General features: G+C 47.3%; 4 protein-coding genes across 4 annotated transcripts in view; 2 read left to right on the top strand and 2 right to left on the bottom strand.

Moving 5' to 3' along the window:
• Positions 1-501: 501 nt before the first annotated feature.
• UREG_00457 (uncharacterized protein) lies at positions 502-3,242 on the bottom strand (the record flags this gene model as incomplete). The annotated part of the gene is made up of 2 exons (XM_002540898.1): positions 502-2,710; positions 2,773-3,242. 2 exons carry the CDS (start codon positions 3,240-3,242, stop codon positions 502-504), a joined length of 2,679 nt encoding a protein of 892 aa, XP_002540944.1.
• Positions 3,243-6,119: 2,877 nt separating this feature from the next.
• UREG_00458 (uncharacterized protein) lies at positions 6,120-9,395 on the top strand (the record flags this gene model as incomplete). Its single annotated transcript, XM_002540899.1, has 7 exons — positions 6,120-6,443; positions 6,498-6,805; positions 6,859-7,379; positions 7,524-7,738; positions 7,791-8,082; positions 8,139-8,362; positions 8,418-9,395. 7 exons carry the CDS (start codon positions 6,120-6,122, stop codon positions 9,393-9,395), a joined length of 2,862 nt encoding a protein of 953 aa, XP_002540945.1.
• A 2,042-nt stretch (positions 9,396-11,437) lies between these two features.
• Positions 11,438-12,517, bottom strand: UREG_00459 (phosphoribosylaminoimidazole-succinocarboxamide synthase; the record flags this gene model as incomplete). Its single annotated transcript, XM_002540900.1, has 3 exons — positions 11,438-11,862; positions 11,912-12,284; positions 12,353-12,517. 3 exons carry the CDS (start codon positions 12,515-12,517, stop codon positions 11,438-11,440), a joined length of 963 nt encoding a protein of 320 aa, XP_002540946.1.
• A 584-nt stretch (positions 12,518-13,101) lies between these two features.
• Positions 13,102-14,710, top strand: part of UREG_00460 (uncharacterized protein) — a gene marked incomplete at both ends in the record, with an annotated part of 2,688 nt that continues 1,079 nt past the window's right edge. The window contains 4 exons of the mRNA XM_002540901.1: positions 13,102-13,850; positions 13,873-13,966; positions 14,161-14,439; positions 14,493-14,616. Of these exons, the coding sequence (XP_002540947.1) occupies positions 13,102-13,850; positions 13,873-13,966; positions 14,161-14,439; positions 14,493-14,616 (1,246 nt within the window). The remainder of the gene's footprint in view (positions 13,851-13,872; positions 13,967-14,160; positions 14,440-14,492; positions 14,617-14,710) is intronic.

Here is a 14,710-nt window from a genome sequence, read left to right on the forward strand (position 1 = left end):
ACATTATTGGTGTTAGGGGGATGGAAGCTAAGGTTCGGGGAAAGGCAATGCGGGCAACTAACTGCCCTGATGAGTGAAAGGAAGCGCAATCGCAAAGTGAGCTGAACGCAAATGAAGCAATAACAGCAAAAGAACGCTTTCTTTTGAGCTTCAAAATCACCTTCAATCCATCGAAGTCGTGCGAATCTCAGGGATGAACTGACGTAGAGTTACGTAAGTCGAAGGCAGAAGCAATGTCTATTCTGCCACTGCTCACCGCCAATGGTCAGTTTCTTTGAAAATCATCTCAGGTTCAAAGGAATGCTTCATTTTCGCAAGAGAAAACTGAACAGTGAATGATGATGAAATAAGCGCCTACTAACTTGAAAGTGATGCGATCACTTCGATTTGTCAAATCGTATATGTATCATTATCTGTCTATCCTGTATAGAGTACTGAGGTCTAATATATTGATCGATCCGACTTCGAGTCAAATGAAAATGGCATATGGGGATAAAACCGTTACTTGGACATTAAATTCTCCGCAGAATTTTGGCCTGTGAGTGGCTGGTCCCTAGTACTCAATGGATGCGTCTCAGTGAAGCCATTCATATTTACCGTACTCTTCTCAGTAGGTAAGGTATTGGCTGTCGCGGGTAAGTTACCGTCATAGACGAGTCTCTTGTCCATGCCTTTGTCCTTCAGCGAAGCGTTCTCGGCAGCTTTGACTTCGTCTGGCATTGGGCTGCTTGGCTCTGAGCCAGATGGTGCTCTGATTATCAAGAGCTCTTCTTGAGTGCGACTATCTTCCGTTTTGGCAGACGAACTTGATTTTCTATGTCGCGGACTTTTAAGCTCCGGTAGGTTCCTTTCATCTCTTTCGGCAGTTTCAGAGAATAGGTGCGGCGCCAAAGGCTTACGCTTGGGCATCGAGATTGGGTTGACTCGGAAATTCGACCTTTCCGGAGGGGGCAGCGGAGTTCCTGGGGGAGGCAATGGTCGGCCCCGACCAATGGGATGATCCGGAATCACTGCGCCCCTATCAGGCGGCTTTTGCGATGGATCGTTCCGACCTAGGACATTCCACCCCCATTTTTTAGCGGCGGCGGCGGCGGCGGATCCCAATGAGCTCATGGTTTGCCTGGTTTCTGACGGTTTCGGGACTGTAAACGACCCGGGCCTAGCTGTGGGTGGCGCCATGTTTCCAGCTCCGATGCCAGCGTCCTCGTCGCTATTTTCAGGAATAGAATTTGTAGATGCTTTGCTGAGAATCGAATCAGTTCGTGGGCGCCCGTCTGTAAAGTCTTCACGCGGCCTTTGGAAAGAGACGGAGCGTTGCCTTGAACGATTATGTAGTGACGATGTAGCTAGGCTATTGGAATACGAAGGGATATCGACCATAGTACTAGTGGCGTCCTGAGTCTCGAGGTTCGCATCCACGTCCAAGGGAAGATGTTCAGCGCTAGCAGAATGGTAGGCTGTGAGAGGTTCGGACTCCGAAGGCAAAGGCTGTCTAGCGGACGAGGGGGAGTCCACCGGCTGGGTACCATCAATTTCCATAGATGAACTATCGAGGATAGGCATGTTCTTCGATTGCTCGCTAGGACCTGGAGATGGAGGGGGAGATAGGGAAACGACGCCCACAGTTTGGACGTCACTACCCAAGGGGTCGTCGGCGAGAATTGGTGTAGATTGTGGTTCCATGTCGAAAGGACCTGTGATTCCATGGTCGCCAATCGGTCGTGATGCCTCCTGCCAAATGCCACCACGATAGCGCTGTCGAGATGTGTCTAAGAACGGTACATCATCCCAGAAAGGATGCACCAAAGTCTCTCCAACTACTTCCCTAATTCGGCTCTCAATGGCTCGGAGGATTATACCATATGTGATGTGTCTCGAACTGACGATAGGTTCAATAGTCATCTCCATTTCAGGCATCGTATCGAATGATATCCAAAGCCGGTTGCTCGGGGGAGGCTTGAAGCGTAGTAGCACATGGCCTTTCAACTTTTTCAGCACTACAGCTAATACAAGATCCACCTCCCTGGCCTTGAATCTCGTGCCTAAGTCAATTCGAGCGGTTGCTGCGATTTCGATCCGGAAATTTCCATTGTACGCAACATCAGCCTCCACGCAGCAGTTGCCATCGACAGTCAGATCTTTAAGACGGGGGTTCGTAATCAAGGGTGCTCCTTCTCCTGCGTTAATTTTCCGAAGTACAATGCTTGTAATAAAGTTCGGCTTCTTTACACGGGATATCTTCTTCGCGATCTTAGTCCAAATGTGACTCTCCAGCTCCGACGTTTTATATAGAGCTAGGAAAAGTCTTCCGACTAAGGCGTTGAACCACCGTGTCTGAAGGTTCTCCTCCGAAGAATGTAGGCGCTTAACCAGATTGACAATATCTTTGACCTCAAAGTGTTGGGCGGTTGGTGGTGAATTTGGCGACTCGGGGAGCTTCTCTAAATTCTTTAGAATCGCAAAATACAAATCTTCCTTCTCCGAGGGATTATCAGAGAACAAGTAGAAGGGGAGGGTCGCCGGTTGCGGGTTATTTATATCGGGTTGGGAAGATTTCCTTGACAGGCGAATGGCATTCCGTTTGATCCATAGTTCACCCTCTGGTATAGGATCTCCTATACCATATATCGAGACATCATGGTGGGACAGCGAGATAACATAGCGCACCTCCACTTGTTCAGAGTCATCGTACAGCATAAGATGCCCATGCCTACAAAGCCAGAAATCAATTAGCCTTCTGCGAGGGAATTTGGGCAAGGAACTACTACACACCGTAGAACTATGTAAAATACGTTTCTTCCTTTCTTGTTATTCTTGCCGTTTGCTTTTCCGGGATCAATAGTAGGGGACTGTTTTCTCTCGAATATGCTTCGGTACATGCTCTGGTATACACTCGGGCTCTCAGGCGTGATAACCTCACCAGCGGGTGTAGTTCGCTCCGGAGGCTTTCCATTGACTCCACCTGGAACATATTCTCGACATACGGTGAAGTATCCCGCTGCTACGTCAGATTCGTGCGTTCGCTGGAATTTCTCAGCAAGGACATCTGTTCCACTCTGAAGAGCTATTGGGTCGTCGGTCGGTCGTTGGATTACATCGGAATCACCGCTACCTGGCTCTAGCGCATCTTTAGCCGTGGGCAGCGTCAGGTAGGCGTGGAGAAGCAGGAGAGCAAAGATGATAGGAATGAAGGTAACGCCGCCGAGGACATAGACCAGTGAGAGCACAATCAGAGAACCCATCAGGTGCTTTGCTTCAAGGACAGCTCAAGTCCCCCATCGGGAAACAGAAACATTAACGACATATATTCAGCAGCCCTAGCGGTGACACTCGAAGATGTCCTTCAACAGCGGACTTGATAGCTGCATGCTGGGACTCGACGTGAACGAAAGGTGACCAGACGTCATGGTGGTTAGCTCGATGATGTTAACACCTTGATCATCTCGGCAAAGCCAAAATAAATTACGTAAGGTATGGTAATATCAAACCAATCCTCAGCAGCAAGGATCCGGAAAACGCAGTAACAATCTGTAAATAACTACGGTCTTTGTTACCGCCATTGACAATGGAGGCGGTCGTCGCCAAAATCCGAACCTCAAGGGACAAAGGAACCACTTCTACGCCTTTGTCATGAGCTGCAGCCGGTCTTTGTATTCTTTTCTCCTTTGGCTCGAGTCTGACCTGCCGGAGCCTGTCGGGCTTTCACCGAACTGCAGGTGACTGGCGTATAATCAAACACAGCAAACACTGGTCGTGAGAAGAGGCATCACGTGATATTTAGTTACTAGTTGTCACGGTACTGCGTACGGCACGCGTATTCCGTGGTCACCCCGTAATGAACATGAGTGGCTCGCAGAGCTCGGCAAGGGAAGCCCGATCGGACCTGACTTGGGACATCATGGAGGACGCCTCACCTGTCCCATGAGCTCGCTTTGAGCATTAAGGCACGCCATTGATAATGGTTTGAGGTTTCGCATTTTCCTATAGCGGCGCAGCTTGGATTCAAAAGTAAGTCGTGGGGTGCTTCGTACCTTAGTAGTCTTGGTGATACAGGCTGGATGCTGACTCCGTTTCTTCAGGGCGTTGAGCCGGAGGAAGCAAGGACGGTGCACTTTTTCAGGCTCTGCCGGACTGCTTGGCCACTTGAGATATAGCTTCGTTCCCATCCAATCTTTCCCGTTGTCACCTCTGCGTTTGCGAACGGCTTGCCCGAATGCTACATAACTCCTCAATTGGGCATCGCAGGGATGGATTGACGTTCGCAATACGTCGCTAATCTTCACATTTCGGAATGATTTGTTATGATTTCTTGCCCTTCAATGAATCGTGGTAATTCCTCCAGCGGACTGGTCGGCCGGGGACACTCACAGCAACTGGTTCCGCCTGAACCATCATCGTTTGAACAACCCATCCATAGCACGGTTGTAGATTTGACAAATAGTGACTATGAAACTTGCGATGCTAATCGGGCGACCAAGCGACAGAAGCTTGACCTCAGAATAGATGTTCCTGAGACAACACGTCCTTCAAAGGTTCCGCCTTCACGAACCACTTCAAGCCCCTTCGCCTCCCAGGATGCCGCACCACCCATCAGAACAGGTAGGCCTGTTTGGAATTTTGACGAAGAAGTATGCGAGCTTGGGTCCCAGACGATATTAGAACCTGAAATTCCCGATGATGAGGTTCAGCCAGACTTGTTGCCACCGCTGCCGATGCGGCCATGGAGGTATCGACCACTGGTTGACAATTCTTCGGAAACAAATGTGCATACCGTTGACGATGAGGACAACGAGGTTCAAACGACCCCTTTCAATATTGAAGTGCCTAGAATCGCCCCAATCCACAGCTCAAACAGTACGTGCTATTGTCAGGCATTTGATCTTAGCAATTGCTAATCCGTTCCTAGTGCCATTTGATTTTTATCCTTGGAAAGGCGATCATCCAGAAGATTCATTGACCGATCAGACAGCCAAGCAAGGATTTTATGAACGAGTTCAAATTTCACAGAGCGAGAGTAATACTGCAAGGCTATCACTTTATGCCCAGTTCAAACACCGATCAGGGTTGAAACTCCTATCTTCGGTTTTCACATCGGCTCTCGATAAACGTCAATCCCATTGTAAAGTAACGGATATTTCGACTTTCAAACCACCTCCTCGTGTCACTCTAACTGACATCAAGCGAGAAGCGTGGCTGCGAGATTTAGCTAATCCTTCAGTGCCACTCCGAAAGCTTAGCCGTACCATACCTCATGGAATTCGAGGAAAAATTCTTCTTGATCAGTGTGTGAATAAAGGTATTCCAATTGGGAGGGCAGTATGGCTAGCAAAATGTGTAGGTGCAAATGAGATTCGCGCTTTCAAGAGGAAGGGGACATCCATAGCTGTTGCGCACAATTTGGAGGTCAAATGGGTGCGAGATTGGAGCGCCAACGTGCAACAATATGTGGAGGGTATAATTGCTGCTTGCGGGACTCCGAATTGGAGTGCAGCTATGTCATATGTGTAAGTTCTATGACCAGGCTTCCTTTTGAAATTCAATCTCCCTAACCACCAGAATTAGGGTGAGGCTTGGGGCACGCCTATTTCAGGAACAGTTACTTGATCAAGATATGTGCCTAGAATGGTTTTTGCTGTCTTTGGATACGGCTTCTATAAAGACTTTCCCTATATGGTTGACCATGCTGGGATCGTATTGGACAAGTCTCGTTCGATTTCGAAAAAGGGGACGCCGCTTAGCAGAGCTGTTGCTTGTAAAATTGAAAACGGTACGCTTTTATACATTTTCTCCTAAGATATCAATCTAATTCAATCTCAAAGGTCCTGGCGCTTGAGCATTCAGCCCCCAAACGGCAGATCGCCGATCGCCTGTCGTGGCTAATCAGAACATTCGCCGAATCGCATCCATCCAGCTTCGTCCTACCCTTATCCTGGAGAATTTACAAGAACACCTTGATAACATGTTTTCAACCTGAATCTTTAAATGACAACCCGAAGCTGAGCGAGTTATGCGAGAGAAATGAAAGGATTGTCAAATCGGAAATCTGTCGTCAAACCGTCGGCGAGTCACCTGCTCAACGAGTCGTCTCCTTGCTTGACGATGCCATTTCCATGAACGATATGGACGCCATTTCGTCAGCGTGCCTTAACATGCACCTCGAGTATGATAGTTTGATTTCGAAACTTCTAGAGTGGTCATCAACGAATTTCCGACGCGGGTCTACCCGGATATATGTTACCGTGCGGCTATTACGGAAATGGAGGAAATCCGGCATTGATACAGACAGCTCTATTGTCTCCTTCCTTCAGCACAAGGCTGAATCTTCAGTGTTGGAGAAAGGGAATATATATCACGTCATATCTGAACTTGTCCGGTCCCAGTCTTTTGCGGTAGGCAAGTACTTACAGTGGCTCGTGGCTCGAGGGGCCGTCACGAATGACAAGGTGAGTGGCTCTGGACAGCATTGACCGCCTCGATAAGCTAATTTTTTTCGGCAGCCCATGCATCCAAATGTTGAGCTTCTTGTTCATCTTCCATCTCGACGACTGCCTTCCCATGTGTGGAATCTCCGAAACACCCTTCTTACAAGGGCTGGGTTCTCAATCAATACCGAACGGCAGCAGACCCTGAGTATCAAAAGCAACATATATTGTCAGTTATCAGATGTTATTACCAAACCGGTTCCTGGCGATTCTGTTGAAGTATCTCCACCGATAAACTTATCGAGTTTGGGCTGGACCATCAAATCTGAAATCGGACAATGGATACGTGAACACGTCATGCTGCATCGCAAACGATATCTGAGGTATACTTGCCGTGTCTTATACCGCTCACAAATTTACTTACAATACCTGTTAGAACTGTATCAAACCATGGCATTACAGGCCGTGCAGTCGAGATTTCGGCCCTGACGCCCGCCCAATTTTTCAAAATCCGAGATATTATTGAGAATTTGGGAGATTTGTCGCTTTTGGCGGATATTCTAAAACAAGCATCGAGCTCGGATGATATCACTGTGTTAATTTCCGTTGCGGACACTTTGAATTGCCACACCGAACCATTCAAAGCCATCGGCGCGTCAACAGATCTCTTCAAAAGCATTCTAGCTGGTTATAGCAACGCCAACAAGGCGGACCTTTCGATAATAGACTTGATATCTTCGCTTCTTGAAGTAGGGATAAAATTACCGCATGAGCAGTCTGCCATGATAATGCTTCGCCGCGACCTCTCGCGTTTCGATAAAAGCTCCTCGGCAGCGGCTTCTTCTCCGGCATCTGAGCATACCGTGGACTCAATTAATCTAGCCAAATCGGGTTTCATCGAAACCCTACATCAGCTACTCAATTCAGGGACCACCTTGGACGAAGCAAACATAAATCGTATATTCGATATGCTGGCCCAAAAATTCCAACAGGATTCAGAACAAGCTGTTTCGCCCCAAGAAACTGCGCGATATTTATCCCAGTTGCGGATGCTCAACCCAAAGGTTTTTGATCGGATACTAATCAAATGGATCGTGACAGTGCTAAATTCTTCATCGCGACCCTGCCTACTAGCCTTTCTCCCGCCTTTGGTTGGCGTTGGTTGTGTCACACTCCATTCATTTTTCGCTTTTGTAAACGGACTTCTGGATTCTGATGTGCATCGTCAATCGATACCAAACATAACAGGGCTTCGCCTTGATATGGTCAATATTCTCTGCAAGGAAAAGTTTCATGAACATGATCCTTTCGATTTTGTAAGTTTCCCTCTGGTATTGAGTCTATGGTTATATTCCTAATTCGACTTAGGTGTCTTACCGATTCAAAATTGCCAGAGAAGACTATATAACGCAGCACAGTTATAACGCCTTGGGCCTCATCAATGAGACTTTCGCAGAAATAACGGGGTGTTCAACAACCGACATTTATCAGGTTGTGGAAAAATGGACGCCCTCAATCCTACCTTTACTATGCGACATAATTGTGCAAAATTTGAATACATTTGGTCCCGAAGGCGCCGGTCGAATCGTGGAAGAATTCCCAAACTGTGTGAATGCTATCCACCAAGCATTGGATATTCTTCTAGGATCAAGATCACAAGGTATATTTGGTACTCCTCAACTTCCGATTTCGGCAACACTAACGACCAGCAAGCAGCCGGTGAACAGAAGACTCAAAGCATTGTTGAGCTAATTGACGATTTTTCGCTATCATATTGCTTGACCAAACTTCGCCTATTACTCGAGACCGAATCAAACGGGGATACTACCAGAAGTAGTATTGTTAATTTGTTGTTTAAAACTGCAGAGTCTGATGTCCGCGCAGGTGAACGTCGCTGGCTTGAAGTTTTGAATGTGTTGCCGATCAATGCAGCGCAGTTGGTAAGAACTCTTCCTAGCAACTACAGAGAAAACATGCCTTCTGATGATTGTAAAGATCAGGCAGCGCGCCGAATGCGAACTCCTAGGGCTCCCTTTCCTTTCAACTCATTCTCCAGACTCTTCGAATGAGGAGACAGCATTAATCTTCCTCCGGATAGTGGAAGAGTTGTCTTACTCAATCCCAAACAATTTTGTCCCATCATCAATGGGCAACGATCTCGGTGACAAGATGCAATCCCTTCTACAGCGGACTGTAGAATTAGGAAATATTAAAAAGGACCCGGATATTTTAACACCAGAGCTAAACAGCATTGTTTTGTCGGGAGAGTCCTCAATCGGTGTCTGGTTTTTCATCCTTCTTCGCTTGGTGGCCCTGCATCGATCACTTCTTCCAACAAACCAAAGCTCCAAAGCGGAACTTAATCATCAAATTCGTCTCTTAATCCGGATTATATGTATCTCGCGGTCGTGGTTGTTTGCCAGCCGCTCATCTGAGAGTTTCAATTCCTCCTTCTCCCATTTCACGCATGACAGCCATCTTTTGCTCAGTCTTCCAAGCTCCTGGCCTAGTTTGCAGCTTCAGGCACTTGACGTTTGTTCCACACTCGCCGATACCCTTCCGGATGAAGCGCGAAATGAATGTGCCCGCTTTTTGAGGGAAAAATATTCCGCATTCCTTCATCCCGACAACGATCCTCGCCTCCTATATCTTCTTGGTCCGTTTGCAGAACCTCAACCCGTTGCAGCCAATGTTGGATCGGGCATGCCGGCAAATACACCAGTCACGAGTCTCCTACCACATTTACAACCCATTTCGCCTCAAAATCCATCGATCCCTACATCTGCGGCTGCTCTGGTCGAGGATCCTGATTCCTTCACAAATAACCTTCATTTTCAACAAAACGGCCGAACCATTGGCCCATACCCTCCAAAACCATGGGAAATGCTAGGAGAGGCAGCTCCTATGGTAGGTGTCAATGATACACCTGTGAACTTGACCTATTTTGGAACAAGACAGGTTAAACTACCGTGATTTCCACCCTCATCAGTCCTCCAATGTTCTTCCCGGCTTCCCAGGATACCACTAGCGTCATTGTTTCTTGATTCGGTTTGATGGTTATTAGGACTGCAGCATATATTTTTGGATATGAGCGTTGGTTATTGCAAGGTTTTACAAGGTCGGGGTTTTAGGAATATTTCAATATTCAATTTTGCCCAAGGTCCTTCAGTTATGATGCATGATATGGACGACATTGCCACCTCACTTCAAGGAAATATCCTCAATATCTCCAGCCTCCGATCCAATTCCTCATTATGTTGTCTATTTTATGTAAATATATGTATATAGCTCCTTTCAAAACTTTTGTCCAACAAGCTCCAGGTCTCCAGGTTGCCGCATCTTTCACGTGACTAGTTAATTGCGCTGATGTCAGGGAAACTATTCCAAATCCAAGCTCAACGACTAGAGCTCTCAGCAATGATGCATTAACTAGATGCCCTACTCCGTACTCAATCGAAAAACCCTAACGAAAGGCCGGCATAGCTTACCCTCCAGACCTGTTTAAAGCGACAAGGGCTCGTTCAAATGATTCCGACAGCCAAGTGCCTTGCCCGCGGGCCGAGCGTCGTCAAGAGGACAACGCAGGAACTAAGCCGCCTCTCCAAATTGGGTACGTACAAATCTTCGTAGTGCCTTCATTTTGTTTGAACTGGTCAAGTTGTCCATGATGCCGCCTGGATGTTTTGGGAGTCGAAGAATAGAAGCTAATGGTGTCAATCCGCACAGCATGGAACTTTGAGACCCTTCAAATACCAACGAAACCATACTATCTACTCGATTTCGAACACGAAGACACAGTAAAGGGATGCAAAACTATGGCCGACCGAGCCGTGGGCGGCTACAGCACAGCAAGCTTAGACTATATTCCCGCCGACCCAACTTTGAATTCTCCAGCTCACGCCCGGTTTCATGGCTCAATATCAACTAAGCTTCCCCAGAATTGGAGAATACAAAGGACGGGTTATGCTGCATTTCGCAATCAAGATCGCCGATGGATTTTCGGTGGATTATATTGGGATTTGGATCCCTATGCTTTCCTGGCGCTGCGAGTGAAATCCGATGGAAGGGAGGTACACAGTCAACGTACAGACGGATAGTATTGTGGAAACAGATATTCATCAGCACCGGCTCTGGGACGCATCACCATAGAATATCGTCCCAATCACCTCCGGAGCCCACGCCGGATCTCCCGGCGGCACTTGCTGATTTTCCTACCACAAGCACACACGCCACACACACCACTACACCAAATCCTGATTCGACAGGTTGGGAAACGATACTAATCAAGTGGAGTGACTTTGTCCGGACGAATCACGGTATGGTTGTCGAGCCTCAGACAGGAATGGTGAGGCAGAGAGTCAAATCCGTCGGCATTGGATTGACGGATCGTGTGGAGGGTCCATTTGATTTGAGAATACACCGTATGTGGGCAACGAATGGACTGTCAAAGGAAGAAATGGAAGAGGAGAAGAAAATATGCGGGCCCAATGCTTTTGGTGCCTCCGCAGCGGAGTTTAGTCAGGAAGAGCCTTCGCTGGTGGATGCTGAGGCCAAGGGGGTGGATAGGTTCAAGCATCTAAAAGAGTTAAAGAAAGATAAAGGGGAATGAAGGGCAAAATGGGATAAATGCGCATTGGCTGGTTGTTCAGTGTATATTGTACTATATGCATCGTCATGAGGCGTTATAAGGAGAAGATTGGTTTTCTGTTTATGCGAAGTCCTCCTATAAATATTAAACATGGAAATATAGCGTAGGAAACATGTATGTACATACAAAACCATTTTTTTTTTCAATTTAGTTGATATACAATGTCAAATGTAGAAAATAAGCCCATACAGAGTAATCGAAATGCCAATTCCATCAAAGCTAACAAAGCCTAACCCTCCGACAAATGCGCCGTTAAAAAGCCGTATATCCATTTTTTGGCGCACGTAAACCTCTAATGCAGCATGTCATGCAAAACCATTGTTCCCGGTAATTTCTGATGAGAGTGTTGTAGGATTCGTTTTTCGGTTTATTTAACCAGAACCCCACCCTCCAAAACAGACGGCAAGCCATCCTCGAAGATTTCGCCGGTGATTCTCTCGTATGCCTCTTGGTATTTCAGTTCTGTTTTTCTCGCAACATCAGCTGGCATAGCAACATTCTCCTTTCCAGCCAAGTCATTGGAGGCTAGCCAGTCTCGCAAGAATTGCTTATCAAAACTTTCCTGGGGTCGGCCGGGCTCATATTTGCTGACTGGCCAGAATCGAGAAGAGTCGGGAGTAAGCACTTCATCAATGAGGATAACCTGGTCATTCTCTACGTCGAGGCCAAATTCGAACTTTGTATCTGCGATGATGATGCCACGGGAGTAGGCGTGTGCGTAGGCCACATTGTATAGAGTCACAGAGATGCTCTGGATCTGGTCGGCGTATTTCTGGCCAATGAGTTTACCAGCTATCAACTGTCAGCTCTGAACCAACAATGCGCCTAAATAGAATCGTACCGTATTTGGGATGAATGTTGATATCATGGTCACCTTGGTCTGCTTTGGTACTTGGAGTCCACAATGCCTTTGGGAGGCGACCACTCTCAACCAGTCCGGACGGCATGGAAATTCCGTTCACGGTGCGAGACTCTTTATACTCTTTCCAGGCTGAACCAGCAATGTATCCGCGGACGATAGATTCAATCGGGAAGACCTTGACCTTGCGCACGACCATGCTCCGGTTTTGGTACTTGGGTCGAAGCTCCACCGGGATTTGGGGTGGCAGGTTAAGGCCGATACAGTGCGTCTCGAGAGTAGGTAAGGCAGCTTTGAGGAACTTAAACCAGTAGGCGGAAATGAGAGTGAGAACAACCCCTTTGTTAGGAACGCCCTGGGTGCATCATTAGCCACATGCTCAGAGAGTGATTTCAAGTGGTGGGCTCGGGGAACAAGGCTCACATTCTCCAGAATCACATCGTAAGCCGAAATCCTGTCCGAAGCAACAAAGAGAAGGGTCTTCTCGTCAAGCTCGTAGATCTCTCTGACTTTACCCTGGGCCACCAACGGGAAGATGTCCTGAAGATCACTGCGCATGAAAGGTTCCGATTTCGACTGGCTGTCCATGGCGGCCATGCAGGTGAAACAACTTTTCGCAAGCCTTCCTCACAACAGAATAAGCAATGAAATTCTAAAGGCAACAAACAGTACGGAGAACACTGTCTCGAAACGGACCTTGGGGCGTCTAGAGCTGATTTATAGGTTGGCGGGGCGGTTGTCGCGGGGCAGCTGGAGAGAGAGAGTTTTGTAAATTCTTTGGTTTGCGACTAGCTAGACCAGCGATTTTCCACCACCTTTCATCATACACGCCATGAGCTTCACGTTCTGGACCTGCTTGAAAGTTCACTCTTTACCGGGATCCAAAGGCGTCAGTCGAACTCGAGAACTGCAGAATCTCCCAGAAAACGATATCGGCTCCCAGTCTATCGGAACAATTCTATTTCTAAGTTCTTGTGGCAACCCGCTCTCTTTGTCTGAAAACGTCGAATTGCCGTCAGTATCCTAACTATACGTGACTGCTCGGGGGTCGGAGAATCGTTCTGCGAAACCAGTCTTGCGGGACTCCGCGCAGGTTCAGAAATCATCTCCGGTGATTAGTTATGTGAATACGAAGCGAAAGTCAACCGTTTGCTGAACCGGCCGGCGTCACCATGGCACGCTATCTAACTCCCTCGAAAATCGCCCTGCTTGCACTGGTTTCGATTTATTCTGAAGGAGTGGTCCCAAACTCAGCAATTGTTGCGTTACTGTCCTTTTTTATGACCCATGTACTCCCGTTGGATACTCTAGATGCGAGAAGACGCGCAATTGATCAAGAGAACGCCCATACTATATCTCTCGAAGAATTCGAAGAGGTCACATCCAGCCTAGCTTCGTCGATCCCTGGCCGCACAGTATGGGATTTATTCTTAAAGAGGATATGGCAGTTGGATTGCGTAGATTCTCTGGAGGAGTTCTTCACTTTGGTATCGGATTTGATAACCAAGCCACGGGAGGAACAGATACGCGAACGGAGCATGGGAATTGTTCCTGAACCAGGCAAAATGTTGCTTTCGCGAACTTCTCCCCTGGGCATGTTTGTACGGAGAGCGCAACTTGAATATGCCAGACTTCAATTCCATGATTCAGTGGCCCTGTGGCGTGCTTTTATCAAGTACAGAATGCCAACATACCATACTTGGGCCAAGAGGAACCCAATGAATAACCAAAGCAAAGTGGATGTGAATATCGTCGAACTTGGCTTGGATTTGGACAGTCCTCTGGCCAAAGTTATTTACGGCGATTTAGACGACACTGAGGAGGACGCCAAAGTTGCCATGAGTACGAAGGATATGGAAAAGCTATTGGACTTTCAAGTTCAAGAAATGCAAAGTAACAAATGGTCTCAATTCCTTTCCAGGTATTCTCGTCACTAACGTTAGTTTAGGCAAAGGCACACGAGTCACCAAGGAAATGCGGAATAAATTACAGCAGATGCTTGCTTCGGGCGTGGCTTTACCCAATCTTTCGCACTATGTAAAGTAGGACAGAATGTCCAAATTCCCCTACTGGAGCAAGCTGCTAAAACTTATCAAAGGTACTTAGATTCGTGGAGAGCAGGAGATTTTCCGTCTTCTTTCGATAACCTTCATCGATATTTCGATTATGCCGTGCATAGTCGAGATCGTACATGCTATCAATACGCCCTACTAAATCTATCTATTCTTCAGGCCGATTTTGGTTGTCTCGGAGAAGCAATTTCTGCCATGCAAGAGACAATCTCTATTGCTAGAGAGACCCAAGATATGCACTGTTTGAATTACTGCATCAGCTGGCTGTACCACTGTCGGAGAGCATATCCAGATGCACTGAATGTTATTCAAAATACCGGGATGCTTGGAAGCGACAGAGAAGCACTCGCTTTCCTAAAGGCTAAGGCCCGAGAGAATGAGATGTGGACCCTCCTTGGCACATCTTTGTTGAGCGAGGCAAAGCTGGAATTATCCTATGTACGATAATCTAGAGTCTGTGGTTGACCTGCATACTGACCGTACTGCTTCAGGGTGAAAGTATCGCGTCCGTCTTTGAACATATCGCCCAAGCATCACACTTGAACACCAGTCAAAATCTCAATTCGTCAATGGGTCAACTCCTTGTTTTGCAAGCGGCATTCTTCATGCGTCTCGGTAAGACGTTCTTGGTTTAGTTGAACAGCTGGGCAAGTTTAATCTAGTAAAAGGGGCCTCGCATATGGCTTCGGCTACATATGATGTTTTCCGG

Source organism: Uncinocarpus reesii, genomic scaffold (assembly GCF_000003515.1).
Source record: "Uncinocarpus reesii 1704 scaffold_1 genomic scaffold, whole genome shotgun sequence".
Classification (NCBI taxonomy): Eukaryota; Fungi; Ascomycota; class Eurotiomycetes; order Onygenales; family Onygenaceae; genus Uncinocarpus; species Uncinocarpus reesii.